The sequence below is a fragment of the Pan troglodytes genome, chromosome 10, assembly GCF_028858775.2.
Source record: "Pan troglodytes isolate AG18354 chromosome 10, NHGRI_mPanTro3-v2.0_pri, whole genome shotgun sequence".
Lineage (NCBI taxonomy): Eukaryota > Metazoa > Chordata > Mammalia > Primates > Hominidae > Pan > Pan troglodytes.
Window position 1 is genome coordinate 38,422,386 of NC_072408.2, and position 27,690 is coordinate 38,450,075.

General features: G+C 48.9%; 3 protein-coding genes across 28 annotated transcripts in view; all 3 read right to left on the bottom strand.

The window, feature by feature from the left end:
* Positions 1 to 150: 150 nt before the first annotated feature.
* Positions 151 to 5,488, bottom strand: DTX3 (deltex E3 ubiquitin ligase 3). Of its 23 annotated transcripts, none has more exons than XM_063785532.1 (7): positions 5,095 to 5,488; positions 4,294 to 4,382; positions 3,701 to 3,763; positions 3,435 to 3,510; positions 2,340 to 3,069; positions 1,216 to 1,433; positions 151 to 876 (listed from the first exon to the last, which is right to left on the bottom strand). In XM_063785532.1, exons 4-7 carry the CDS (start codon positions 3,461 to 3,463, stop codon positions 801 to 803), a joined length of 1,053 nt encoding a protein of 350 aa, XP_063641602.1. In that variant the 5' UTR covers positions 3,464 to 3,510; positions 3,701 to 3,763; positions 4,294 to 4,382; positions 5,095 to 5,488; the 3' UTR covers positions 151 to 800. The 23 variants fall into 23 exon arrangements, with proteins under 23 accessions (XP_063641602.1, XP_063641605.1, XP_024203490.1 ...); XM_063785535.1 differs by having other exon boundaries at positions 2,340 to 3,088; XM_024347722.3 differs by having other exon boundaries at positions 4,222 to 4,382.
* A 1,061-nt stretch (positions 5,489 to 6,549) lies between these two features.
* On the bottom strand, positions 6,550 to 18,872 carry PIP4K2C (phosphatidylinositol-5-phosphate 4-kinase type 2 gamma). 4 transcript variants are annotated; one of them, XM_009425058.5, is made up of 11 exons: positions 18,457 to 18,872; positions 15,830 to 15,927; positions 14,730 to 14,826; positions 13,912 to 14,055; positions 10,750 to 10,896; positions 10,523 to 10,561; positions 9,524 to 9,637; positions 8,883 to 9,150; positions 8,613 to 8,716; positions 8,323 to 8,433; positions 6,550 to 8,033 (listed from the first exon to the last, which is right to left on the bottom strand). In XM_009425058.5, exons 1-10 carry the CDS (start codon positions 18,628 to 18,630, stop codon positions 8,353 to 8,355), a joined length of 1,266 nt encoding a protein of 421 aa, XP_009423333.2. In that variant the 5' UTR covers positions 18,631 to 18,872; the 3' UTR covers positions 6,550 to 8,033; positions 8,323 to 8,352. The 4 variants fall into 4 exon arrangements, with proteins under 4 accessions (XP_009423333.2, XP_003313599.2, XP_024203493.1 ...); XM_003313551.6 differs by having other exon boundaries at positions 6,550 to 8,433; positions 18,457 to 18,779; XM_024347725.3 differs by lacking the exon at positions 10,523 to 10,561 and having other exon boundaries at positions 18,457 to 18,754.
* Positions 18,873 to 23,281: 4,409 nt separating this feature from the next.
* Positions 23,282 to 27,690, bottom strand: part of KIF5A (kinesin family member 5A) — a 36,593-nt gene continuing 32,184 nt past the window's right edge. Inside the window, exons 27-29 of the mRNA XM_509167.6 lie at positions 27,287 to 27,314; positions 26,701 to 26,815; positions 23,282 to 25,700 (exon numbers count right to left, since the gene is read on the bottom strand). Of these exons, the coding sequence (XP_509167.3) occupies positions 26,737 to 26,815; positions 27,287 to 27,314 (107 nt within the window). The 3' untranslated portion in view covers positions 23,282 to 25,700; positions 26,701 to 26,736. The remainder of the gene's footprint in view (positions 25,701 to 26,700; positions 26,816 to 27,286; positions 27,315 to 27,690) is intronic.

The following is a 27,690-nucleotide window of genomic DNA, read 5'->3' on the forward strand; positions in this document are numbered from 1 at the left end:
CTGGTGCATCCCGTTTCCCCAGGTCCTCAGGAGGCAGAGGGACTGGGAGTGCACGCAGGGATCACCCCATCATCCCCTCTCCCCTTTCCAGCAGGTCCCTCTCCCCACCCCACCCCCACCCAGTCCCTGGAAAAGAACGGGTGTGGCATAAAGAGTTGCATATTTTACTTTATTTTTATTAAATTAAAAGCTACAGTCTGGCAGCGATTCCAGAACAGGGTAAGGAGGTTCCTCACAGGGGTCAGAGAAGAGCGGAGAAAGACAGACTGACGGAGACTGAGACACAGGAGAGAAAGGACAAGGTTAAGGGAGAACTGTATCTGATGAACACACACAGCCGGCTCCATGGGGGGTGACGGGGAGCTCACATCAGCCCAATTTCTCCTCCCTGGCACCCGAAGTTCAGCGGTGGAGCAGTATGTGGGGGCGGTTAGGAATCAAGAGACCCTCCCTTCCCCACCCTAGGTCCTTTCTCGGCTTGGTCATGGAGCACAGCACATACCAGAAAAAGCCAAGGGCAATGGAGGGGCAGGGAAACCGGGAGTATATGTACACGGGGAGGGGAGAACAGAGCCTTGGAGGTCGGCCTCTGCCAGAAGGGAGTGGCTCACACTGCATTGAAACACTTGGCCAGTGGGGGATGGGGGAAGGGATTGCCCCCTCCCTCTCGGAACTCCCTTCCCAGTCAGACAGGTCCCCTACAGGTGTGGTGTGGGGGGCAGGGGGCAGAGAGGAGAAAGAGGCTTCTGCTGGGTCCTAGTAGAGGCAGACAGCAGGGGCCTTGGCAAAGGCGATGTCCTTCAGTCATCTGTGATACCCTTCGCTCTCAGCTCCTCTTGCACCCGGGTCAGGTAGGTGGGGTCTGGGTACCCAAACCTGGGAGCAAAGAGAAATGAGGGTGAGGGTTGTTAGCTGTTTGAACTTGCTATTATCCCCATGCTCACCCTCATTCTAGGTGGCTCAGACACCTCCCCACCTCCCCTAAGGGAGGACACCTCCAAATCCAAGATAATTTAGCCCAATTCTGCTTATTTTTGTAGGCTAAGCTGGGCACACCAGGACCAGGTTGAATGTAGGAGAAACTGAGATGGCTGAACAGTTTGGAAGTGGTTCTCTCCAGTTAGGAGGCTCCGTGAGCGAGGGGTTGGTGGGTCCCTCAGTGGAAATGGAACAAATGGGAGGAGCCAAGGGAAAGGAAATGAAGAGGGGTCGCACAGCTGGGGTCCCCCTGTGCAGCTGGTCTTGTGGTGGATGTCGTTCCAGGTGATGACATTCGGTCTCCCTGTGGTCATGGACGTGCCGATAGTGAAGGTGAGACGCTGGTCAAACGCCTTGCGGAACAGGGTCAGCACCTTGTTGCCCTCAGGGCAGTCCGGGAGGTAGGCCACCCGTGTGGTGCCAGGATACCGAACTCCTGGGTTTGGGTGTTCAGCCTGGGAGGAAGGTGAAGCAGAGTGGGCAGTGAGCAGCCAGGCATCCTAAGGCCCAGATGCCAGAGGAGGGTCATCCAGGCTAGTCTCTGTCTGAGCACCCCCAGCTAATGCGAACGGGGCAGCAACAGGCTGACAGCTTTCCACAGAAGGAGAGATTATACGGCCTCGGCAGCAAGAGCCTGTTTCAGAGCATAATCCTTATGTGTTAAGAGATTTTTTCTGCTGTCTCAATCCCTCAAGTCTCCATTCAGCAACAAATGGATTCTCAGAAGTGATGGAAGTTAGCTGGTCTCTACACTCCAGACAACTCAGCAAAAATGTGAAGACAGAATAATCTATCTTTCAGCCTTCCCTTCACCTGAAAATACTCCTAATGTTTCTGCCACTGTCTAACTTGTTCCATTTTCCATCACTCTTCTGTGCAGCTTCTTCACCCCTCTGCAGCCAGAATTGCACATTACTCTTTGTCCAGCAGGAAGACACCTATAGGCCTTGACTACTCCTGTTTTTACAGAGTGATGCTCCTGGCTCTGTTGGGTTGGTCAGATCCCTTCCTATTGTGCCTCCCTTCCCCTAAGCCACCACCTCCACAGAATTTACCTCTGCCAAGATGTCAGCACAGTATTTGTGTTCATCAAGGAAATAATATTCAATTCCTTCCTCTCATATCTGATTTGCTTTTTTTTTTCCTAGCTCATATCTGATTTTCACGTGTGCCTTGGGATCACAGGGATGGAAAAGCTGGGCCTCACGGGGACCTCCTAGGTCCAGGGCACTGAGTAGGAGGGCACAGTGGAAGACAGCAAGACTGTCTCACATCTAACAAGCACACTCACCCTCACCCGGTTTTCCTAGGTCAGAGCTTGGGGAAAGCCAAAGGGTAAGGGCAGGCCATGGTCTTCTTACCCCCTGGACACCGGGCGGGAAGACGTACTGGATGACAATGGTGCCGTACTTCTCATAGCTGGGCAGTAGGAGGGTGGCGTCCTTAGAGACCAGCATCCGCCCATTCTGGGGCTGGTTGCCCACCAGCTGCCCATAGAAGCGGCCGCACATGGGGCAGGCCTTTTTCACCTGCAGAGCCCGGGTGATGCAGCCCTCGCAGAATGAATGCCGGCACTTCTCCAATGTCTTGGCATTCTGGATCTCCCCCAGACAGATGGGGCAGGTGCTCTCCTGCTCTTCTGCCTCCTCCCGAAGGCGAGGAGGAAGAGGTGGGGGCAGGGGGGGAGGAGGAGGGGGGAGCCCCCGAGCTCCTGGGGGCAGAAGTGGGGCTGCTCGGAGAGGGGGTGGGCCTGCGCGGTGCATCTCAGGGTGCTCCCCTCCACCCCCCAGAGCCAGGCAGCCCATCAGCTCCCCCTGCCTCTGAGCTTTCTTCAGCTCTTTCTCTGCCTCTTTTAGCAGCCCCTTGAGAGCCTTCCGGGCTAGGTAGAGCCCATTTGGAGGGGCCGGGGGAGGACCCTGTGGGGAAAGCTGGAGAACATAGATGTCAGAAGTCTCGCCATCTATGAGGATGGACACACGGTGCTCCTCCCGAAGCCGGGCCAGCCGGGCTGGGGTCTCTTTGCTCAGGAAGTCCCACACAGGCTTGGACACAGTCACTTTGTTCTTGCAGGTGCCTCCACAGGCTGCCATTCTGGACAGGACGAACGACACTGCCCCCAGGGTGAAAGGGACTCAGGGTGGGGGGTCCCCATTTGACAAGTATCAGTGCCTCCTACTTCAGGTTCCTTCCAAACCCTCTGTTACCTCTGTTTTCTCAAAGCCTAATCCCCAACCCTTCACCCAAATTCATATTCTGTCTCCCCTTATCTTCCAAACCCAAAACCCACTGAAGAGCAAAAAAGTTTCCAGAGCTATATTATCATCTAAGCCAAGCATCAGTCTTGTTTCTCCTGTCATTTCTCCCAGATCATAGAAACAATTTGCCCCTCCCACCTCTTGGGGGAAAATGGGCTGTTTAAAGGGGACGGAGACTTTTTGCCCCTCCTTTTTGCTTACTTTGATCCTGAAGAGCTTAGAATTGGCATGCAGGCTCACTCTTCTTTCCCTGCTCCCTACTTGTAGGTCGTGTGACCTGGTAGGGCGGAAAAATGGAAGGAAAGTGAGAAACCCCTTCTCCCAATTCCCATGGCCCCCAACCCAGCAGCCCATGGAACAGAGACAGAAACCTGGGTATAGGTTACTAAGAATGGCATTACTGGGAACATGGAATGAAGGAAACCAGTTTAAGGGTGAAAATTGAGGATCCCTTGCGGGGGAGATACCTGGAAAGCCCATGGAAGATGATGGCAGCAGAAATCCTTCTATTTCCACTCAGCTGACCAGGACTGGGAGTGGGGGAAGGGTAAAAAGTTATGATGGCAAATGTTACCATTTCCCTCAGCCAACCCAGAAATAAAAACTCCCCTTCCATCTCCTCTCTCCTCTGCAGAATTCCATTATCAGCTTCTCCCCAAGTTGCTCAAGAAGGAACTTCAACATGCTAACCTTCCTCCTTTCTTCCCCAGCTCTGAGGCCCCCAAGAAAGCCTAGGGCACACATAAGAGAAGTCAGGAAAGAAAACGCCCACACAGGTGGAGGTCTTCTTGCCACCTCCCTCAGATCACATGGACCGGAATATTTCCTATGCTCCCCAACTCCTCGCCTGCTCCACATTGCCAAATAATTCAGCCCCTATTGCCAGGGAGCCTTCCTTGAGAGCTAACTCAGTCCCTTCTGCTGAAGTCTGTTAAGGATGTGAACAAAGTGGCAGCAGCCCCTGCAATAACAAAGTTCTCATTGTCACCTTTTAAACCCAGCACAGGCAGTGCTGTCTGTCAGCTCCCAAGTCTGGCATTTAGGGAGGGGCGGGGCTCACCCAAGGGCTCAGCTGGAGGGGCCTGATGTTTTCCCTGAGTCTGGTCGCATTGGGCTACGGGGCTGTCTCCACAACACTTCCAAATGCAGCTCAAACAGAAAGAAGGGCCATTAGTGTGACCTCCATTTATTGACTGATCCAAAAAGGAGCAGCTGTCCCTTCATGCCTCCATCATCGTCCCCCAAGGCCAGATGCACCTCGAGATTCATAAGTGAAAATGGAACCCTAGAGTCTCAGCCCATACAGTCTATCCGCGATGCAACACTTCTCTCCCCATCACGGGGGACCCAGGACCTAGGTGTCCTAGGTCCAAGTCCTGCTGGCACAGAAAAGGGAGGCGGGGCCCCAGTTTAGGGTGGGTCTGTGATTCCTCTGTGGCAACCCAGGCCGGACAAGGAACCAGTCTCTCCCTCCAGACAGAGGCCAGAGGGAGGCACAGCCCGGATGGGCAAGGGTCCCTGGGGGCATCCACTGAAGCAGCTCCCGCCCTCCCCCCACGGCCTCCTCCAAGACCCGACCCGGAACCAACTCCCCACATCCCTCAGTAGCCAAAGCCCCCGGATCCCCACCGCCGGGTGGGGGTGCATGTCGGCCCGATCGCAGCCCTCAGAACCCCCGAATGGAGGCCAAGGCTGGAGGGTGCTAGAAAGATGATCGGCCGGGCACGGAGCGGGGAGCCCGGAGCCGCGCGCGGGGAGGGGAGGTGGAGGAGGGGGCGCCGGGGGAGCGGGGGGCGCGTGAGGGGTGCGAGCGGGGCCCGGGGGGCGCGCGGTGGGTGTGGGGGGCGCCGGGCTCACCTACCTCTCGTCAGCGCCGCCATTGCCGGTCACATGACTGAGGCTGTTGCTGGGATGACGGTCCGGGCCTTAGCAACAAGGGGGGGGGAGACCCCGAAAGGTGGGGGGTTGCAGGGGGTGCAGGCTGAGGAAAAGGGAAGGAGGGAGGACAGCACCCCCTTTCCCCTCACAGGTGATAATCACCGTTCCTTTGACCCCCTTCTATCCGCAAGCCCCTGCCCTTCCTCCCCAAAACAAAAATGGAGGCGCTGTCCCAGTCTTTGGAGGGAGGGGGTGGCGTCATGGAACTGAGGGTAGGAGGTTAAATCCCTGGAGACGCCACCCTACTCGCTCCCCGCTCCCGGCGGAGCACTCTCCCTTTTCTTTCCCAGCCAGCTGCGTAGCAGCTCCCGGGAGCTGGTGGTGGATGGGTGGGTGAAGTGTTGGTGGGTATATGGGGATTCGGGGGGAGGGCGGCAATTTTTTGAATCCTTATGGTAGAAGGGCCTTTGAGGAACAATGTGGGATGGGAAGAGTCATAGTAAAAAGAAAAGCATTGGCTCTAAAAAATAAACAAATCCGGGTACTAAACTATTTCAATCCCCTCCCTCATCTCCTGCCTCTTTCTAGATTGTTACCTCCTATGACCCCCACAACCTGCTGTCAGATGATCATTGGTCAGTGCCTCTGATTTTTCTTTCCACAAACAGGGATATGGAGGCTGGTGCAGAATGGGAAGCGAATACATTTTTTTAAAAGTGGCTTGAGGTGGTGGTGGTGTCAAGTGTATGGTTCAAATAGAGTTAAAAAACTCTCAAAGAAAAAAAAAAAAAAGCTCTGCTCTGCTTCCCACATCAAGCAGTCTCCACCCAATCCAACTCACTTCCCTGGGGCCACATCAAGCCAGGTTTTTCCACCAGCCAAAAGACTTCCTCAGCCAAGACAGGCAGGAATCTCCCAAACTGGCAACAACCTCTATTCATCCACCCCTTTTTCACTCCCCCTCTAGACTGGAGGGCTAGTCACTTTCTTCACTTTCCCAGGACCCTGCTGTACTCTTCCTTCCCTCCAGGAAGAGGACAGCTTTCCCAGGAAGCCTGGGGGAATACTAGATTCCTTCTCTTTTAGCTGGTGGGCTGAGAGGCCTACTCACCTTTACAAAGATGGAGTGTTAGCAAGCCCAGAACTCTGGGAAGAGGAAGGGTCCCATCACCCTACTCTTCCCTGGCCCTCACTACTGCTGACCTCCCACAAGGTTAAAGACTAAGTTTTCCATTCCCGTGGACACCCTTCACAGCCTTTTTAAAAAAGTTCACAGCCATCTGTCTAGAAACCCACATCCTTAGTTAGGGGCCCAACACCTTGAACACCAGAATTCTTCAGCTGGTCTCTGCACCCTTAAGCACAGGCTCCCTGAGAGAAGTGAAATTAAAAAAAAAAAAAAAAAAAAAAAAAAAAAAAGGCATTTCTGTACAGAAACTTGGATTGAATAATTTATTCCCTGTATTATTATAGTAACGGGAGCAAATACATAAATTTTTATTAATAAAACAAAAAAAGATGAAAAACAGAAGCAACAAATGAAGACATCCATACTGCCCATAACACATCAGCCATATGATCAGAAAACCCATTTCTAAAGAACAATGGTTGCTGGTGTCACAGAGTTTTATTGCATTCATCGGGGGAAAGGGAGATGGTTGGAATGAAAAAGATCCATCAGTCTTCTGACAGGAAGATGTTATATGGGGGCTCCAACCCCTAACTGGGTACTCCTCTTGCTACCACCTTTGGAGCAGAAGATGAAGGGGAGAGGGAGCTTCTCCCTACGGCCTCATGGCTTCTTGTGAGACAGATCAGTCCAGCCAGATACAGAGCAAAGCAGCTTTGCATCACCACAGGCCAGTTGCTGATGCCCATCTTTATGTCTAAAAAAAAAAAAGTGGAAGCCTCAAGGGGGATAGCAAGAAGAATGGGTGCCTTGGCCCCAGAGGCATTGTAAGGAGAGGAAGACAATGTATCTCATCAGGGTTCTCAACATTATGAGATTATCACACATCAACTATCTTTGGAGGGGCTGAGTGATTGAGTTATGGCTCTGACTCCTCTCTGGGGGTGGAGAGTGAAGATGACAAAGAAGGCCATCTGTCCCCTAGGAGACACAGTTGCAGTATAAGACAGGACAGAAGAGAACAGAAAAACAACTCCAACTGGAAAAAGGGGTGGGTGAGGAAGTGTGCTAGGTACACACATCCAGGGAGTAGGGGAAGTTCCCACACTTGAGGCCTCCATCCTCTTGAAATGACCAGAATTGATCCAAGTAGAGATATTCCTTTCTTCTGGAAATAAACCATGGGGATGGCTAGGCAGGATGAAAGGAAACTTTACATGGAGAATGAATCCTACACCCTGGCCCATCATTCCAGCCTCCAAAACTGGCCACACACCCACTGAAGGGTTCCAGTCCCAGGAGAGGTGTGAGGTTCTGGTGAAGAGCAGCAATAGTCAAACATCTTCCCCCAGGCTTGAATGCTTTTGGCCATCTCTGGGCTGCTGTGCCCAGATGTAGAGATGGGTGGAGATGGAATTGAGATAAGGGAAGAGATTACTCAGTCTATGACAGAGACCCAATCCAATTCTCTGCATAATCATGAGTCCTCTTAGGTCCCACCTCTGTGAGGTGCCAGGCTGCTGACCCACTCTCTACCCCACCTGTGTAGGAATGGCCATATTCCATCGTGTGTGTGCATGCCTGCACCCACATCTGTAGTATCTTGACTGTCATCCATCCTAGGGCCCACCAGGAGGGAAGCATGCCATAGTGAGTTTTATAAAGTTATCAGCAAAATTCAGACACTTTTAGTTCATCCCACACAGCAAAGTGCATCCAGAGTAGTTGCTTGAGCCAGGTCCATCTGTCCAGCCAGGTCCTGAAGATGGCAAACAACCCCCTTCCCCTAGCTCCTATATCATAGAAACAACAGGAGATATTACAAAGATCAAGGCACTTGGGAGAGAGTCAACAATAACATTCTAATACTACAAGCAGACTTCTCATGGGGAGGAAGAGAGGGAAGAAAAATGGGCAAAGAGGAAAAAGGACAATGTATTTCTGAGGGTCAGAAAGAGCCTACTCGACAGGATGGAGTTATCTGGATGGAAGGAGCCTGCAGCCTGAATTTAGCAAAGGAAGAAGAGAACTGGTGGCTAGAATATCCCCACAATTCCCCCAAGTGTCTCAGAACCCCACCACCTTGAACATCAGAGAGAACCAGGCAGTGTCTTAGGCAAAGATGTTGGTAATAAAATCCAGGAATCGCTTAGCATACTGCTCCGGATGGACAGTAGAGATCTCTGCCCCAGCCTGTGAGAGGAGATAGGGAACAATATGTCAGGCCACCCTAGCACCCGTCCCCATCACCCCCACCCAATCTACCCCAGACCACCTCCATTCTTTTGCCACCCCATTGCTCTGGCACAAGAGACTCTCTATTCCCAAAGAATAGTCAAGACAGGAAAGGAAAGGCTTTTGCGAACTCTCACCCCATGCTTGACAGTTTTGGCTGCATGAGCTGCTTTCTTCTTGGCATCATACTGTGTAAGGATATCAATGAGGCCCATGAAGTAGACCTCCTTCTGGGGGGCTCCTGGGAGAGAGACCAACAATTCAGAGTAGGTTTAGTTCCAATTCCCTTTCTCCAGGAAGCAGTCACTTTTGTTCTGAAAAGCTAATCAGGCTCTCCCCCACCACTCTGGTCTCTGTCCTCCAGGAAAAATCCCCTCTCCACCCTTAAATTGTCCCGGTTCTCTCACCTTCAGCACTCCGGATGGCGTAGACATCAATGAAGGACTCAAACTCTCCTGGGCCCAGGGGCCGATGGGAATGGATGTAGCCTCCGATACCCTCTGGGGAGGTGCCATAGGAGCCCACCAGAGCAGGAGGTCCAGTCAGGCTGCAGTCCCCATCCACCTCTGACTCATCCTCCCGCACGGGCCCTTCCTCCTCTGGTTCAGAGCCCCGAATGATGTCGTGGATGCCTAGCAGAAGGCTGTAGTCCATGATCTTCAGCTGCACTAGAAACTGAGACCCACTGACAAATCAGACACCTCTCTCTCACTCTTCACTGCTAGGTATCACCCCTGTACCTGTACCTTTGAATTTCTGGGGCCCTTCTGGGGAAAGGAAGTATAAAAATTGAGGTTGCAGGGCATACCACTGCCTTTAGTGCCTATATGTCCTAGTATCTAAGATCATCCTTTCAGCTTATTCCAGCCACCCCTTCCACGGGTCAGCTCCAGGGGTTTTTCATGTCTCATACTAAACCCCCATACAGGCAGAGGACCTGAAGAATAAAGGGAAGGGGAGGAGCTCCCTCATACCATGAATGAAAGAGACAACTACCCTCTAGGGAGCAAAAAAAGGAAAGCCATTTCCCAGAGCACCCAATCATCACCTCCACATCTCTCTTCAGCTTCTCCAGAAATATTTTCTTCTCCTCTTCACCAATATATACTTTCTGGTTCTTGTTGAGAAAGTCCATATCCTTAAGGGTGGGCAATTCTTTAACCTAAGAATATGTAAAGGGACATCTTGGGAACATATCCCTTCCCCAAGGTCTCAGAACCCCACCTTCTGTCTAGGGCTCTATGCTAGCTCAGTTAGATCTCATCTAACTCCACACTGTGATGCTTCCCTGGTCTGTTCTCACCTCCAGTGACTTCCACAGACTCAGTCACTACAGCTGTATCCCAAATCACATCCCACTACTCTCTGCTTATGGTTTTTAGCCAAGACCCTCCAGGCTGACTTTTCTTTCTCCTCTTTTTTTTTTTTTTTTTTTGAGATAGGATCTCGATCACTCTGTTGCCCAGGCTGGAATGTAAGTGGTGTGATCTCAGCTCACTGTAGCCACGACCTCCTGGACTCAAGTGATTCTCCCACCTCAGCCTCCCAAGTAGCTGGGACTACAGGCGCGTGCCACCACGCCCAGCTAATTTTTGTGTTTTTGGTAGAGATTACGTTGCTCAGGCTGGTCTGGAACTCCTGGGCTCAAGCAGTCCTGCCTTGGCCTTCTAAAGTGCTGGGATTACATGCATGAGCCACCATGCCCGGCCTGTGTCTTCTTAAGCAAAAGTAGCTGCTTGAATAAAATAACCCAGAATGGGAAGTGGAAGTTAAACATTTTGCTCTTCAAGTCTGGCAACCTCACCCATCCCCAAGCCTTCCATATGGAATAACCCATGCCAGTGTTAAAGCAGCTGCTCCCACTGCCCCTTCCAAACAATCCCCGGATCAACAGAAGTTTACCCCCTCTTCTTTTAAGTGGTTTAAGATAATAAATAGCTAGTAATCCCTATTCCTATATAGAGTGGCCTCTCCATCCTAAGAAGTTCCCCTCATCTGCCCTCCCTCATCCCTCATCCCTCACCCTAGCACATAAAATTACTATCACCTTTTCCTTATCGCTGGCTTCCCGGGACACTAGGGAACCCTGCAGAAAGACCCAAACACCAAGTCAGTAGAAGTGGCTAAAAGAACAGTCAGAACCCAGCCCCTAAGATGAGTACTCAAACCCAGCCTTCTTTCCCTTAAAAGGAATCATCCAAAGACCTCCCAGGGTCTTCCCCATTCTCAGGCTATCAGGAGCCTCCCTCTAAGTCCGAGCTACCCTCTTCTTACCTTGAGGTCATACTTCCTGTGCACAGGAAGACGGTGGCTAAACATATTGCGCATCACAAGCATGTAGCTGTCTTCGTTGTCCACACTGACTCGGTACATCCCCAGGAACTGGGGCAGAAGCGTGTTGCCATGGCACTTCACAATGTACTACAGTGAAAGAGGGGGAAGGAATGGGGAGAGGCTGAGTAGCAGATACACAAACAGCCCAGGGAAGTTCAAACACTGCCATTCCAGGGTAGAGCAGAGGACTTCAAGTAGAGAGATTACAAAGTCAAAAGTGGTGGAAGCTTCCCCAAAACACTCCAGGTTATCCATGCCGTTTCTGAATCCCCCTTTCCTCTGATTCCTTCCATTTGTACATCTCTTAATTTTTAAGTGTCATCTCTCAATTCACCTTTATCATTCTTTGAGATGAGGGAGGTTAAGTGTTATTATCCTTATTTTAGACCCTTTCTATATGCAAGTGGCACAGAACCAGGATTACAACTTATATCTTATCAATGAAATCATTTTATCTAGAGCAGTGTTTCTTCATAGGCTAGATTCCCATAATTTAAAATGTCTGCATTGGGTTGGGCTGTGCTGTGTCATTCTGTCACTGTAATATAAATACAGATTTTTATACCTAAAAAAAAAAAAAAAAGTCTGCATGATGGCCTACAATTTGGATTTTTTTTTTTTTTTTTGGAGATGGAGTCTCACTCTGTTGCCCAGGCTGAAGTGCAGTGGCACAATCTAGGCTCACTGTAACCTCCGCCTCCCAGGTTCAAGCAATTCTCCTGCCTCAGCCTCCCGAGTAGCTGGGAGTACAGGCGCACACTACCACGCTCAGCTAATTTTTTGTATTTTAGTAGAAGCGGGGTTTCACTGTGTTACCCAGGCTGGTCTCGAACTCCTGAACTCAGGCAATCTGCCCACCTCGGCCTCCCAAAGTGCTAGGATTACAGGCGTGAGCCACTGCACCCGGCCTACAATTTGGATTCTTTTTTAAAAATTCTCCTGTTAAGCCAGGCTCACACCTGTAATCCCAGCTACTTGGGAGGTTGAGGCAGGAGGATCGCTTGGGCCCAGGAGTTTGAGACCAGCCTGGGGAACACAGTGAGATCCTGTCTCTAAAAAACAAAAATTACTCCTTCAGTGCTTACCATCTCTCTTTCTGTGTTGCTGCCTCTTTCTCTTCACAGCCAACCTTCTCAGAAAAGTAATCAGCAATAAATCCATTTCCTGTCTCTCATTCACACGTTGAATCACTGAAATCAGGTTTATACCTCATTTCTCCTCTGAAATCTCCCCCATATCCCTCAGTTGTCAAATCTAGTAAGTATTCTAGTCATTGTCATATTTCAGCTTTGTGGCACTTGATCCTATTGACCAGTCTCTCCTTAAAAGTCCCTTCATCCTCAGCTCTTATTATACCACCCTCCTGATTCCCCTCCTCTCTGTCGTCGAATCCCGTATGGAATGTAGCATGGCATAAGTAATTAAAAGTGTCCATCTACTCTTAGTTTCCTTTATGGGCTCATTTCTTCACTTGTTCCTTTAGGTTCTGTCCTCAACCTTCTTTTCATTTCACTGCACACAACCTCCCTACAATAATCGTATCTATAGCCATGGTTTTAATGATCACTTATTCACATATAATTCTCAAACCTATACTCCCAGTCTAATCCTCTTTCCTGAATTCTGTACACATACCCCAACCACTTACTGGACATCCTCATCTGGATGAATTGCAGAAACCTCAAATTCAGTATGTCCAAATCAGAACCTTCTTCCTCCAAAAACCTGTTCCTCTGTTTCTAATTTCTGGTGAATAGGCACCCAGTTATCCCTAACCAGGAACTTGGAGGCCCCTGTGTCTTAACTCTCAGTTCTCCCATAGGTCTTCCTTTCTATCCCCACCACCATCACTCCCCCAGGCCTTCATTGTTTCTACCCTGGACTATTAAAATTACCTCCTAACTGGTATCCACCCTTCCAGTGTTCCCTCCCACCAATCCATTCTCTAAAATGTTGTCACATTTTCTAAATATTTCTAAATAACAAATATATCACGCCCCTTGCAAAACCACCTTCAGGATAAAGTCCAAACTTCTTTGTGGGGCTTATAAGCCTCTTTACAATCTGGCTCCTGCCTATTTCCACAGTACTACATCCCATCCAAATGGAATTTCTTGCCGTTTCCTAACACCAAGTTCTCTCATGGCTCTGTGCCTTAGAAGTGCTGTTTTCCTTTGCCTAGAATGCTCTTCCACCCTGTCCAATGGTTAACCTCTACTAGTCCTTCAAGGATCAACTCTTACAGTATCTCCTCTAAAAAACTCTCTTTAGCCTCCCAAGTGCACTTCCTTCCCCAGGTGAGTTAGGATGCTCTTCACTAGCTTCAGAATATTCTGTACAGACTTCTACTATTGTATATATCTTGCTGTGTGCTAATACTGGGTCACTGGTCACTGCCATCAGACCAAGGGATCTGTAAGGGCCACAGATGTTTCATTTACCTCCTACTCTACTGCCTAACATAGGGCCTAATAAGAGGTATTCAATATTTGTTGCATAAACCAAAGACTCCTTTTGGACTCTTTGATGTATTCCTTGCTCACTGATTTTGGTGAAATTTTTCTTCAGTAGAGATATTCAAGAAGAGTGTTTTTACTGCCAAAACATTCCATAAACTCCACATTCCAAGTAAATCTTTTTTTTTTTTTTAGGCGGAGTTTTGCTCTTGTTGCCCAGGCTGAAGTGCAAATGCACGATCTCGGCTCACTACAACCTCCGCTTCCCGGGTTCAAGTGATTCTCCTGCGTCAGCCTCCTGAGCAGCTGGGATTACAGGCATGAGCCATCATGCCCAGCTAATTTTGTACTTTTAGTAGAGACGGGGTTTCTCCATGTTGGTCAGACTGGTCTCGAACTCCCGACCTCAGGTGATCCTCCCGCCTCAGCCTCCCAAAGTGCTGGGACTACAGGTGTAAGCCACTGCCCCCAGCCTGTAAATCTTATCAGACAGAATAGCTTCCCTCATCCCATTTAGGGCTGGATATGATTATGGATTCTCTCTTCCAGTGAGTTTTCTCCCCAGTTGGCATCTATTACTGACAATAGCTGAGCTATATGTGAGTAGGGAGGAGAGGGAAAGAATGGGGCTAGAGAGAGGCCTGACCTGGTGATAGTTGGAGAGGTTGCTATGCATGTCAGCAATGTCCTCACTGGATACTTCTTTGATGACCAGAGTCCGATCGTAGGAGATAAGGAAGCGACCATCACTGCCTTCACTTTCGCTGGGGGGGTTTCGGGTAAGGGACACCTGGGGACACAGAATAGGCCAGAGCTCTTTTCCTCCCCCTTTATATGCAGAAACAAGTCATAGGAAAATGGTCAGCTGAAAGTAGATGAATCCCTGGGGTAGGAGATTCAGCACAGGTTCCTCATCAGGTGTCCATATGTGGACTGAAGGAAACTGAATGCAAAATTCTTTTTTTTTTTTTTTTTTTTTTTTTTGACAAGGAGTCTCGCTCTGTCACCCAGGCTGGAGTGTAGTGGTGCGATCTCAGCTCATTGCAACCTTCGCCTCCCAAGTTCAGGTGATTCTCCTGCCTCAGCCTCCCAAGTAGCGGGGACTAGACGTGCACCACCACACCTGGCTAATTTTCATATCTTTAGTAGAGACGGGGTTTTGCCATGTTGGCCAGGATGGTCTCGAACTCCTGACCTCAGGTGATCTGCCCGCCTCGGCCTCCCAAAGTGTTGGGATTACAGGCGTGAGCCACAGCGCCTGGCCAAAATTCTTAATGTATCTACATCTTTTCCCCCAAGGACAAGGTTTATAATTTTCATTAAATTTTTGAAAATGCTGCAATCACAAAAAGGTAAAGAATTATATTTGCCAAGACTCTCATTTCTCCAAATATGGCTGTCCCAAATAGTACTCCTCAGTTGCTGGGGAGAAAGGGCTACCCTCACCCCTTAATGGACTCTCACCAAGTAATCTTGGTCATCAATGCCAAATCGATCACGGAGGTTCCTGAAGACCTGGGGACAATACTCCTTGAACTTGAAATGACTGGGCAGATTTTCCCTGAAATTCAGGTTTTCAAAGTAAGAAAACAAACAATATTACATTTACATACACTTGGTAGTTTATAAAGTACCTTCAGACATATTACCTCATTTGATTCTCAGAAAACCCTGTGAGGTCCTTTTTTTTTAATTTTTATTTGTTATTATTATTTTTTGAGACAGAGTCTCACTCTGTTGCCAGGTTGGAGTGCAGTGGTGCAATCTCGGCTCACCGCAACCTCCATCCCCCGGGTTCAAGCAATTCTCCTGCCTCAGCCTCCCAAGTAGCTGGGACTACAGGCATGCACCACCATGCCTGGCTAATTTTTTGTATTTTTAGTAGAGATAGGGTTTTGCCATGTTTGCAGGCTGGTCTCGAACTCTTGACCTCAAGTGATCCACCCGCCTTGGCCTCCCAAACTGCTGGGATTACAGGCATGAGCCACCACGCCTGGCCCTTGTGAGGTCCTATAAAAACATATTATTTCCATTTTATAGAAGAGGAGACTGTCTCAGAGTGATTCAGTGACCTGCCTAAGTAACATGGTTGGTAAGTGGTATAGTAGAGCCAGGATCTACTACCCATCCAAACAGCAGCATTTCCCAAATCTCAAGCAAGTCAGAAGCATTCTAAAGTCAGCAACAGACACCACTGTTTTGAATGGCATCTTCTTTTCCTAGGAGGGCTTAGTAGAGAATTCAAGTTTTTCTTTCAAGGAGTTCCCGTCAGAAGCTAATGGTTCTCATGGCATCTCCAAGGTCACAAGCAGAAAAAGAGAGAAAGAGCAGGTAATGGTATCTGTACATATTTACTCTATGGAATTGCCAGGCTAGAGGAGAGATAACACTGATTCATATAAGGATATAGGGAACACCAGAAATTATTCTCATGGTTTCCTTGCACAAAACTAATTTCTGCATTTGGGAAGGATGTTAAATTTTCAACTCACTGAAACTTTTAAAATTATTTATTACTCCTTTCTGGGAAGGTTGACATGAGAATGGCAAGGATCATCACTTACCTGTGGAAAAGGTGATTGTTGACCTTGATCTTGGAGCTGGCCTTAAAGTCATCTGGCAGCAGCATCACCGGGGGAGGCACCTGGCTGAGCTCATTGATCTGATAAGCCAAACCATGAATAGGGAAGCCATGAAGAAGGGTGTGGAGAGCTACCCATACACTGTGTCTGGGCAGCAGTCATGCAAGGGCCACTCAGACCTCATTCCTTTAAAAACACTGGCTATGCATATGCTTGACAGAAGTGAGAGAATGTGTCTAACCCTTCTGCTGCCCAAGAAGGACTACAGTAAGCAACCCTCACACACAGCCCCCAACACGCCCACCCCCATGGAACTTCATGCTCACAACAGTCATTTTATATTAGGCTAACCCTGTAAGCAACTCAGGACTATTTTTAAAGCTGTGAGAAATTCTAGAAAAAAAAAAAAAAAAAAACTCTGCAAGCTCAAGGCAGCTACATGTTCCATTAGAATAAGAAAAAAAAAGGCATTTTAAAAATGCACAAGAGTGTTAATGGGATTCTGTGGGGCCAACCACAGCAAAAAGGATAAATGTCCATATCCTGCAAAAGGCATCTCTTTGCAAACAGGACCAGTCTTCCTAGACCACTCTGACCCAGTTGTTTGCAGTAGGCCCCCACCTGTCTAGGTGTAAGGTAAAGGAAGAGCAGCTGATTTCAGAGCGAATGCAGGCAATCAGAGGATATGAGCTCATTAGGCATCTGTTCCCTAAAGCCAAACTAATCCACAGCCCAAAGGACACAAGCATCACATGCTCTCCTCGGCCCCCAGGATCTGCAGTCTGCTAATTCAGGGTAGAAAGGGAGCTCTAGTACTTAAAAATCCTGAGCCGTGCTTTCTCCTTGGTGTTGCTACAGTACCTTTCACCTGCCTTTGTTACTGCATGACTCTAATCACTAGTTTATGTAAGTTCTCCCATCTAGATTGTGAGCTCTTCAAGAACAAGGGCTCATTCTAGTCGTCTGCATCTTTCAGGTGTCTAACTAGCACAATGTTTGGCACACAGTGATCCTGACATGTCTATTAATTGAATAAATGAATGCCTTACCTATCCTTACTAGATCATTCCACAGAGGCTATGAACTGCAGTCTAACCTAAATCACACACACTGCAGTGCAACCAACTCCTCCCGTTCTCAGTAGAAAAGGAGGACAGAACATATTCCTCCAGATTAAAAAAAAAAAAAAAGCCACTTGAGACTCCCAGCCTAAAATTCAGCTATAGCTCCTCCTGCCCCCTCCTCCCCACCTGCTAAGCAAGCTGAATCATCACTAAGACATATGTTCAAGGAATTTCTCCATTCCAAACACTTGAAGTAGATGTGTGTTGGCAGAGGGTGGGGTGCTGGGGCTAAAGTATATATACCTAGTGAAGCTGAGGTAGGTCTTACATGTAACTCCCCCAATCCTTAACAAGGGAAAACCCTCCCTGTTAAGCATCCCACAGGGAATGGATGAATCACCTGGAAGGTACATATGAGAGGCAGCCCTACCTCCATCAGCCTTCCCCATATCAAGTGCCTTCCACTGAATACTCACTAAGAGCTTACCACCCAGAGAGCCACAAATCCAAAAGAGATCCGACTGGCCACAAACAACATTCTTAATTTTTGGTTAAGAAATTCTTTACCACAAATTAAAAATGTGACAAAACGCGTATTCTTCCTCACAACTTCCATCTCCACAGCCTAGCCATGACTATATTCAAGAACGTTGATTTCGAAAATTTTCCGTGTCACATTCAAGATCACTGCATTTCTCCCACTCCAGACCTGACGGAAGATGGGCAATGGCTGTGCTTCTTTCAGCTGAGGTATCCTCAGGAAAGGGGATGGAGGTCTCCTTGGCCTCCTCCTGACTCCCAGAGCAGTTTCCTGCTTCAAAAGTTCACCACCATAGTGACCTCAGGAACAGAGCCCCTCAGCCTTCTCTTTGGTCAACAATCGCCACCACCTCTAGCCAGCGATAAGGATGCAGTTAAGACCAAAGGCATATATACATAAGTCCTGAGAGAGTGCAACTTCTAGCTCAGGGTGGGGTAGCTTCTCTAAAATGCTGTACCTCTGGAAGGGAAAGGAAGGGACAAGCAGGATTAGAAAGCCCAGGAAACCTGGAGCTTCCCCGAGACAAAACCAAGATTCAAAAGCCAAGGACCGGGGCTGGGAAGCAAGGTGGAAAGCAAAGTGAAAGAACCTTTTCATCCATCTACTCCCCTCGGCCCCTCACCCTCCACCTACACTCTCACCAACAACCACCCGAGAAAAAGCCACTCCCCCTAATGTCCTCCCCGCTTGCGCCCGGTCCTGGCCAGTCCGCGTAGCCTGAGGCTGAAGCTAGACATGGCAGGAAGGAGTCAAAGCACAGGGAGCTGGATTTCACGGGGGGAAGGTGGAACTAGAGTGGAGCAGTAAAGAACTGATGGGGAGAAAAAAGTCCACAGTCAGAAAACCTGCTGGGGGAACACCTGGGGTTGGTGGGCAGGGACCAAGACAACCCGGGGGAGGGGAGTGGCACTGCGTGGGGCTCCGGAGGCTGGAGGCTGGAAACAGGGACGCCTCGGAGCCGAGGGGTTTGGACAGGGCTGCGGGGGTCTAGGGCTGGTTCTCACCGAGTGGGCTACGCCCCACAGGAACACACCCACCAGCGGGTCGGCCGCCCGGAACACCTTCACCTTCTGCTGCACGAAATGCTTCTTCTTGGTCTTGGAGGCGAAGCCGAAACCTGGGCCGGGGCCTGCTGTCGCCGCCGATACCGTGGCTGGTGGGACCGAGGAGGACGCCATAGTCTCCCGCGCAACCGACCAAGTGGAAGCCGGAGCCGGCAGCTATCCAGGCGCCCGACCCCGGAAGCGGCGCTCACCTGCGCTGCTGTCACGTGACCGGAGGCCGGACAACGGACGCGCGAACAGAGCGAGGCAGGACGGGGCGGGGCGACGCTGGCCCCGCCCCCCGGCGCCTGCCTGCCTGCCCCAATGTCCGCTCAGTGTGTGGGCTCACCTGGCGTGCGGGATCCCTGTAAGCTGACGAAGCAAGCGGCCCGCGAGGCCCCTCGAACTGTCAACTAGGAGACCGTGGTGCGGCCTGGGCTGGCCTGATTGACTCCCAAGGTCTAGGGCTTCTTTGCTGCAAAGTGGCCGCCTTCCGGCTTTGCCCAGTTTCTAATGAGTAACCTCGGACCTGATGCTAATGCGAAAGCATTCTTACTGAATGGGGATTGGGAAGGGGAGGGTTTTGGAAACCCAAAATTCTTACCAGTGGTCTCAAGCGTCTTGAAATTCATTCATTCATTTAACAATGATTTATTGTGCACTTAGTTGTACTAGGTCCTGTTCTAGGGGCTGATTTTCCTTTTATTGAAGCAGGGAATAGGACAGTGACTGCCCCGAAGTAGTTGGGAGTCTAATGGCACTGGCTGGCCAATGGAGATCAAGTTTGCAGTATGCAAAGTATGAGCTATCCTAGAACTGTGTATGAAGCAAAGACAATGATACAAAGAAAGGAAGTGTAGCTGGTCAGGGAAGGCTTCAAAGAGGATAGAGACTTTACTGAGTTTGGAAGGGTGGATGGAGTTCAGGAATAGAGGTTAAAAGGCTGTCTAGACAAAGAGAACAGCATACAAAGACATGGAGACAAGAAAGAACGAAGCCGGGCGCGGTGGCTCACGCCTGTAATCCCAGCACTTTGGGAGGCCGAGGCGGGAGGATCACCTGAGGTTGGGAGTTCAAGACCAGCCTGGCCAACATGGTGAAACCTCGTCTCTACAAAAATACAAAAATTAGCCGGGCATTAGCCGGGCGTGGTGGCGTGAGCCTGTAATCCCAGCTACTCAGGAGGCTGAGGCAGGAGAATCACTTGAACCCAGGAGGCGGAGGTAGCAGTGAGCTGAGATCACGCCAAGCAGAGATCACGCCACTGCACTCCAGCCTGGGTGACAGAGTGAGACTCCATCTCAAAAAAAAAAAAAAAAAAAAAAAGCCGGGCATGTTGGCAGGTGCCTGTAGTCCCAGCTACTTGAGAAGCTGAGGCAGGAGAATCGCTTGAACCCAGGAGGCAGAGGTTGCAGTGAGCCCAGATCATGCCATTGCACTCCAGCCTGGGCGACAGAGCAAGACTCTGTCTCAAAAAAAAAAAAAAAAAAAAAAGCCAGATGCGGCAGCTCACGCCTATAATCCCAGCACTTTGCGGGGCCGAGTCGGGAGGATCACCTGAGGTCAGGAGTTGTGGGCAAAGGATTACCCAGGTGCCAAGGCAAGAGACTGAAGGCACAAACTGTTGCAGTATAATAAAGAAAATAGTTAGAATAAAGAGTAGTTACAATACAAATTAGATATAGAGATGATCATGGACAATTATCAATCATCAGTATAAACATTATAAATCATTAGCTTTTAATATTACTCTTTGTTGCATTACTAATATAACCTAGGAATAACCGGCAGGTATAGGGTCAGGTGCTGAAGGGACATTGTGAGAAATGACCTAGAAGGCAAGAAGTGAGCCCTCTGTCACGCCCGCATAAGGGCCATTTGAGGGCTCCCTGGTCAAGCGGTAACACCAGTGCCTGGGAAGGCACCTGTTGCTTAGCGGACCGCGAAAGGGAGTCTCCCTTTCCTTGGAGGAGTCAGGGAACACTCTGCTCCACCAGCTTCTTGTGGGAGGCTGGATATTATCTAGGCCTGCCTGCAGTCATCCAGAGGCCTAAACCCCTCCCTTTGGTGCTGTGCTTCAGTGGTCACGCTCCTTGTCCACTTTCATGTTCCTCCTGTACTCCTGGTTCCTCTTTGAAGTTCTTAGTAGATAGCGGTAGAAGAAATAGTGAAAATCTTAGTCTTTGATCTTTCTTATAAGTGCATAGAAGAAAATGCTGACGTATGCTGCCTTCCCTCTCTGCTTTGGCTACCTAAAAGGGAAGGGACCCCTATCCCATGATCACGTGATTTGCTTGACCTTATCAATCACTTGGACAACTCACCCCTCCTTACCCTGCCCCTTGTCTTGTATTCAATAAATACCAGTGCACCTAGCCATTAGGGGCCACTATCGGTCTCCGCGTCTTGGTGGCAGTGGTCCCCAGGCCTAGCTGTTTTCTCTTTATCTCTTTGTCTTGTGTCTTTATTTCTTACAATCTCTCGTCTCCGCACACAGGGAGAACACCCGCTAAGCCCAGTAGGTCTGGACCCTACAAGGAGTTCAAGACCAGCTTGACCAACATGGTGAAACCCCATCTCAACTAAAAACACAAAATTTAGCCGGGCGTGGTGGCACACACCTGTAATCCCAGCTACTCAGGAGGCTGAGGCAGGAGAATCGCTTGAACCGGCGGGGGGGGGGGGGTGCCAAGGTTGCAGTGAGCCGAGATCCTGCCACTGCACTCCAGCCTGGGCAACAGAGCAAGACTCCATCTCAAAAAAAAAAAAAAAAAAAAGGATCACTCAGGCATGTTCCTGGAGGATGACTTGAGTATTGCAAAAGTTCAGGGAGAGATAATGAACTAAAGCAGTGGCTGTTGTGTTTGAAAGAAGAGGGTGGCATCTAAAGATGCAGTTTGATGTCAACTTGGAAAATTCATATGAATGTGGGGATTAAAGGAAAAGGGAGGCATTGAGAGTGAGTCTAAGGCTTCTGGCTAATGATGATGATGATATCAGAGAGATGATGGTGACATGAAAAGGAGCAGATTCAGAGGAAGGTGAGTTCGGTTTGGAACATGTTTGAGGCATCTGAGGTCAGCTGGACACATGCTCCCGCAGCTGAGCAGAATGTTCTGGACTGGGGATACGGATTGAAGAATTGTGGAATCTGCAGGCATGGATGACATGTCTTAGAAAGAGCAAGGAAGGAACCAAGGGCTGAGCCCTGGGATAGAGCAGCATTTAAGAGGCCTGAGGAGGAAGACTCGGAAGGGTGGCCAGGGAAGTACAGGGAGCCAAGACAGCAGGGTCACAAAAGCCAAGGGGAGTTGAGTTTCAAGAAGGAAGGAGTGAAGAAGTATATGTCATAGAGAGGTGAAGGAAAACAAGGACTGTTGTCCAGAAGAAATGTCCACTGTATTTGGTAACTAATGCCATTTGGAAAAGCAGTTTTGAGCAGAACAAGAGGCAGATCAAGGTGGGCTAAGGAATGAATAGGGGGTGAGGAAGTGGGGATGGGAAGCTTGGGATGGTTTCTGGATATCTGACTTTAAGAAAACAAGTAAGATAGAGAAACACACAGTTAGAGAAACACACAGTAAAGGGAGGGACTCTTATGGGAAGGACCTTACAAGGAGATGAGACCACTGAGACAGGCATTAATAAAGAAGATGCACCGAGGCGGGCGGATCACTTGAGGCCGGGAGTTTGAGACAAGCCTGGCCAACATGGTGAAAACCCATCTCTATTAAAAATGCAAAAATTAGCCGGGCATGGTGGTGTGCACATGTAGTCCCAGATACTTAGGAGGCTGAAGCAGGAGAATCGCTTGAACCTGAGAGGCGGAGGTTGCTGTGAGCCGAGATTGTGCCACTGCACTCCAGCCTGGGCAACAGAGCGAGACTCTGTTTAAAAAAAAAAAAAAAGATGCAAACTCCTCAAGTCTCCATCAGTTTATCAGTTTTAGATATGTTATATATTTGTATATTGAGATTCTATATCAGTATCTCAAGAATGAAATATCTAGAAGGGATTCACTTTAGCCCAGAGAAAGGAGATTTATCACTGGTCAGAAGGGAGAAGGAAAGCATAAGTGCAGACACAGATAGGTAATTGTGTAGGTGCATGTGGGCAGGGGGCAAGATAAAAGAATTTCAGGCTTAAGTGCCTTAGATGACAAAGTTGTTGCCTGACAGAGGAGGGTGGAAAGGGTGTAGACCCTTGCTCTGGGAGATAGGAGAGGAAACTGAGAAGCACCGAAAGTCCTGGCAGGTTTGTAGGCTCTTCAGTTTTACTTGCCCCAGTTTTTTGGGTGTGCAGTTTTCTCCATCTGAGAAGCTTTGAGATATGAGCAGAGAAGAGAGGTGGAGTATGCTTTAAAATGGGGGTTGGAAGGGTGATTGTAGTGGATGATCCTGGGACAGGAATATTGATCTGTTGGCTGTGGAGAGATGGTGAAACACCGGAGTGGGAAGGAATTGATGCCAGGACTGAGACTGCTCTGGGTCAAAAATGAAAGAACAAGATAGTGCTTTTGGTAAAAATTACAAACAGTATAGTTATCCACCAGTCGTAGACTGGTTGAATGAACTGTAGGATAAATATGTGAAAAATTATATTTTAATGAGGTCAATTGATATATATTGACATACAAAGATCTCCAGGATATATTGTCAAGTGGGAAAAAAATCAAGCCTTATGTAAATCTATAGAAAAACATCTGGAAGGATATATTCTATCAAGTTCCATTTCATCCAAAGAAGGCAGTGAGATTGGGAAGGGATAAAGAATATTTACAACAACATAGAGTTATCATTGAATTTATTTTATTTTAAAGATATCTATGTACACCAAGTAAATACACACAGGGGGTTGCGCAGTTTGGTTTGTCTTCCACGCTGGCATGCAACATTTTGGCAGATGTGAGTGGGCAGGCCAGGTGCCCCTTGCAGTGACCCTGGCTCTGAAAGGGATGCGGTGAAGGTGGGGAGCAGGAGGAGGAGGAGGATGTAGTGTGAAGCTTCTGGTGAAGGGTTTGCGTGTGTGTTGTTTCTTTTTTATGTAAGTGAATTATATTTCCCTTACATCTTGCTAAAGAGAAGGCTGCTCCCTCTGTGTCATCTCTCTCCTCATCTGCGCTACTCCCTCACATTTCCTTATGTGTTTTTAAAAGAACCATGTGGTGGCAACATTACATAAAACCCCCTGGATTCTTAAGTGCCCTGCTGGCAGCAAATATTAGCCTAAGTCCACAGGCCCACAGGAACCTTCCTTCCACCCTAGTGGGTCTGGAGACAGCATGGCTTGTCTACCCCACCGTTGCCCTCTTTTCCATGAGTTGCAGCTTTAGTGCAGAGGAGCCAGATTGGACCCCCTTCCTCAGAACAATGGTTTTCAAACTATTCCACAGAATCCTCAGGGTCTCTTAGGACTGTTCAAGGGCTCATTCACTGAGGAGCCTTTGAACAGTCAGTCCTAAGAGACGCTGAGACTTCTTCCACCAAAAAAAAAAAAAAATGCAAACTGCCCAGGTCTGCATTACTTTATTTTTTATATTGGGGTTCTATGTAAGATTTGTTTTTGAAAAACATTTAAAAATCACTGCTTTGGATTTATTCCACACTCCACTGGTATTTTTCCCCCTGCAGTTCTCCCTAACTGCTAAAAGGAGCTCAGCAGGTAAAGGGAGCAGGGCCTCTTTTCCTTGAAGGAGTCATGGGCCAGTGCAGCCTGCGCTTACCAGCTGGCATTCCCACTCAGCTTCCTTTCCTGACTTAGAAGTTGGGTGATAGGCTGCCCTGCCGCTGGAGAATCTTGGTCTTCCTCCTAGAAAAGACTGGATATCAGGACACCAGACTTTCTCTCCTGGTTTGGACTGGCTAGTGACCTCCATCCCTGCAGTTACCTAGAAAACCACCTTAGCACCATGTGGAAGGAAAGGACCGTCTGAAACTAAAACAACAGTCCTCTTCAGTATGGAGGGTGCTGCATATGGGCTGAGAATGGCTGGGAGAAGACCCCTCAGGGTCAAGCCTTAGAGCTTCCCACCTCTTGAAAATCCACCCTGCCCCTTTCTTTAAAGTGCACTTAATACCAGATGGGGACATTAGAGAAGGAACTCTTTGTGGAGAAAAAAAAAATGTACATTGGGGAAAAGTCAGGCTTCAGCTTGAAAGGAAGGCAACTAGAGAGAGAGATTTTGCCAATGAGCTGGAAGCCCCCAAACCAAGGGGTGGAGATGGGAGGAGCATGCCGCCCAGTATGGAACAAGAAAGAAATCCAGCTCATCGCTTCAACTTGAGGGCACTGTGACAAAAAAAAAGGCTCAGAAATTTCCCAGCCTATTCACCCCCAAACCCAAGGAATCAATCATTTTGACTACACCTGCCTGTAACCATCTCCATGGACAGATGAGCAGCCATTGACAGGCTGCTGGGAGCAGTCTGCCTCCTCCATTTTTCAAAATATTTTAAATCAACTCTGGGTTCTGGTCATGAGCTCTGGGGCAGGGAATATCAAAAGGAGCTTGAAGAAAAAGGGAAATGGTCCCTTGAGCAACCCATTTCTCAGTCCAGGGGAAAACAGGAAGAGGGAGGCAAAAGGCAGACTTTGTAGGGCAGAAGTAACACCTGAATCCTTTGATTAAGGTGAGGGGTGTATGAAGAAAATTATATGTCTCAATTAGCAGCCCTTCCATTTTACCTTCCCCTGTGCTATATGTGAAAGAGGAGGGAGGAAGAGTCTATTTCTCTGTCTCATGATGCTAAGACATTCTTCTGCTTAAGGCTTTGTGTGTGTGCATGCGTGTGTGCATGTTTGTGTGCATGTGTGCGTGTGTGTGTGTATGAAGGGTCACAACCCTCTAGCTCCCATTTTTCCTTTTGTCATCTCTGTGACCTCTACTCAGTGACTAACACCACTCAGTGTGAGACGAGTAGATGAGAAAGAAGAAACATTCACCCTCCTCCCTATTGCCCCAAATAAGGAAGGTAGACTATGCTTTGAAATTGCTAAATACATCAGTAGATACTTGAGAATAAGACAGAAGAGAGACATAGCAGCAGCTTTTGATATATAGATACAGAGTACAAAGAGATACAGAGTAAGTAAGAGAAGACATCAAACATAGTACAGTCCAACAACAGGGGTTGGGGAGGGAGTTAGTATCAGAGACCACAGGTTTGCAGCATGCTGAGAGAAGAGGCCTCAGTCCCTCTTAGAAACTGGGAAAGAAAGAGAAAGAGGGTGTGAGGGCCCAGCTTGTAGCTCAGTCACAGAACAGGAACAGGTGGCATCTGCACACACTTTGGTTTACTGTCCTGTTCCTTTAATACCAAGAAGCAGACCCCCCTACCACCGCCCCCCGTGACCCAGGCTTGCACCTCCATCCCTAGGTCTCCCCAACTCCTCTTCTGCATTCCTACTTCTCTGCTTCTCAGACTTTTCTGCCTGTGTGTGCCCGGTTTACTATTCTGGGAAACCCCTGGAGAGGGCTCAGCTTAGATGCAGCCCAGTAAGAGACTGGCCATGTTCTCTGTGCCACTTCTGGGCCCTAAAGCAACCTTGGTGAGAAACCCAGTGACACACAAGAACAAAGAAGGTTCCTGTGCTGCTAGAGGAGAGCACCTGGGGACAGAGGAGGAAAAAGAGGGGCTTTGCCACCTCCACTGAGCAAGATGGGAGGGGAGCGCTGACTGATTTCGTGGGGTGTTTCCTAAAGCTTACTGGTGGCATATACAGATGGGAAGAGGATGGGACACAGGTGCAGGCGTGAAGCAAACATCGCCTTAACTGGAGATGTCTTAGTTCCAAAAACACCTATCCATCCAAAATTATTTCAGGGTGGAGGAAGAGGTGGGGTTGAGATGGCCCCCTAGGGTCTCCTGATAGATCTGCAGTCTACCACCCCTGTGGTTCTAATTACAGCGGCCAAGCTCACTTCTTTGGACATGTGACAGTGACCCCTAGTGGCAAAAAGACAGTACTGTGGTTACCACTGTAGCCTAACGGAAAGCAAAAGGGGGCACGGGAGGTCAACGTCCAGATTACATGGGGCAGCACAGGCGTAGCCCCCAACAGGGGAAAGCAGGAGTTGAGGGGTAACTACATAATTAAAGTTTTGAGGTGATAAAAAAAAAAGAAGCAGCAGCAGGAAAACCAAAGAGGCTGTCAGCAAGAAGGGAAGCAACCTGAGGCTGGCCCGAGGAAGCAGCCTGACGCTACCTGAAAGTGCAGGTATGCAGCCGTGGGTGTGGGAGATTAGCTGGCTGCTGTCTCTTGGTGGAGGGGGAAAAGCTTGGCCTGGTCCTCAGCCTCATAGCCACACGGCAGGTCACTCCTGGAGGAAGAGACCCACCATGATCAGCTCCATAGAAATTAAAGTATTCCTGTCATCATGGTTACTCTGCTCTGAGAGCATCCCTGTGAGATCACAAATGGCAGGGACTATTTGTGTTTTACAGGAATACAGGGAAACTCAAGGCCAGAGGGATGTAAATGACTTGTCCAATGTCACAAGGCTTCCAAAGGTAGGAGAGAAACCCAGTCGTCAGATGCCCACGTTGTTTTCGTCCAGACCTTATCACTGGAATAGGGAGAAGCCACAGATGGGATTGGAGGAGGGGAGATATTCTGCACTGAGGCAGGGGAATGACTGGATCTCCTGGACAACACAGTGATGAAAAGAATGAGTCTCACTCCCTCCCCCTTCCCCAAAGGCTCCAGGAACCTCCAAGTGGGGCACAAGGGAAATTTAATCATTTCTTCTGGTCCCACCCAGAAAACCCAGGGGTAGTGGGGACTGTTGTACCTATTGTCATTGATATCTGTGGCATTTCCTGAAGAGATCATCATTGAGAACACAGGATTAGAAGAAGAAAAAAGGAGATTGGGTGTTAGAAACAGTTTGCGCAAACCCTCTCCCATCTTAATCCCTTAGAGAAAAAGATAAGCTGTGACACTTTCTCCTTAGTTATCCCAAGCTACATCATTATTTTGTTTGAGAAAAAGTTTCTGCAGCCCCTCACCAAGGAGAAGAAAAGGGAACTGGAAGGTAAGGGCTGGGATTGGCGTGGTAATAGGAGGAATCCACTCCGAGGCAGCCTGAGACCTAAAGGGCTGGGCAGGGCTCAGGCTGTAGGTACAGGGTCACTTTTTTCTTCATATGTGTTATTATTATTATTTTAGAGATGGGGCTTTACTATGCTGCCCAGG

Coding starts and splice junctions, on each gene's coding strand:
- DTX3 (XM_009425041.4), bottom strand. CDS start 3,463: ATGCCAATTCTAAGCTCTTCAGGATCAAA. Junction 3,070..3,434: donor CTAAGCTCTTCAGGATCAAA/GTAAGCAAAAAG, acceptor CGTCCTGTCCAG/AATGGCAGCCTGTGGAGGCA. Junction 1,434..2,339: donor TCCCGCCCGGTGTCCAGGGG/GTAAGAAGACCA, acceptor CCTTCCTCCCAG/GCTGAACACCCAAACCCAGG.
- PIP4K2C (XM_009425058.5), bottom strand. CDS start 18,630: ATGGCGTCCTCCTCGGTCCCACCAGCCACGGTATCGGCGGCGACAGCA. Junction 15,928..18,456: donor TGTGGGGCGTAGCCCACTCG/GTGAGAACCAGC, acceptor TTGGCTTATCAG/ATCAATGAGCTCAGCCAGGT. Junction 10,897..13,911: donor ACCTCTCCAACTATCACCAG/GTCAGGCCTCTC, acceptor CTTTCACTGTAG/TACATTGTGAAGTGCCATGG.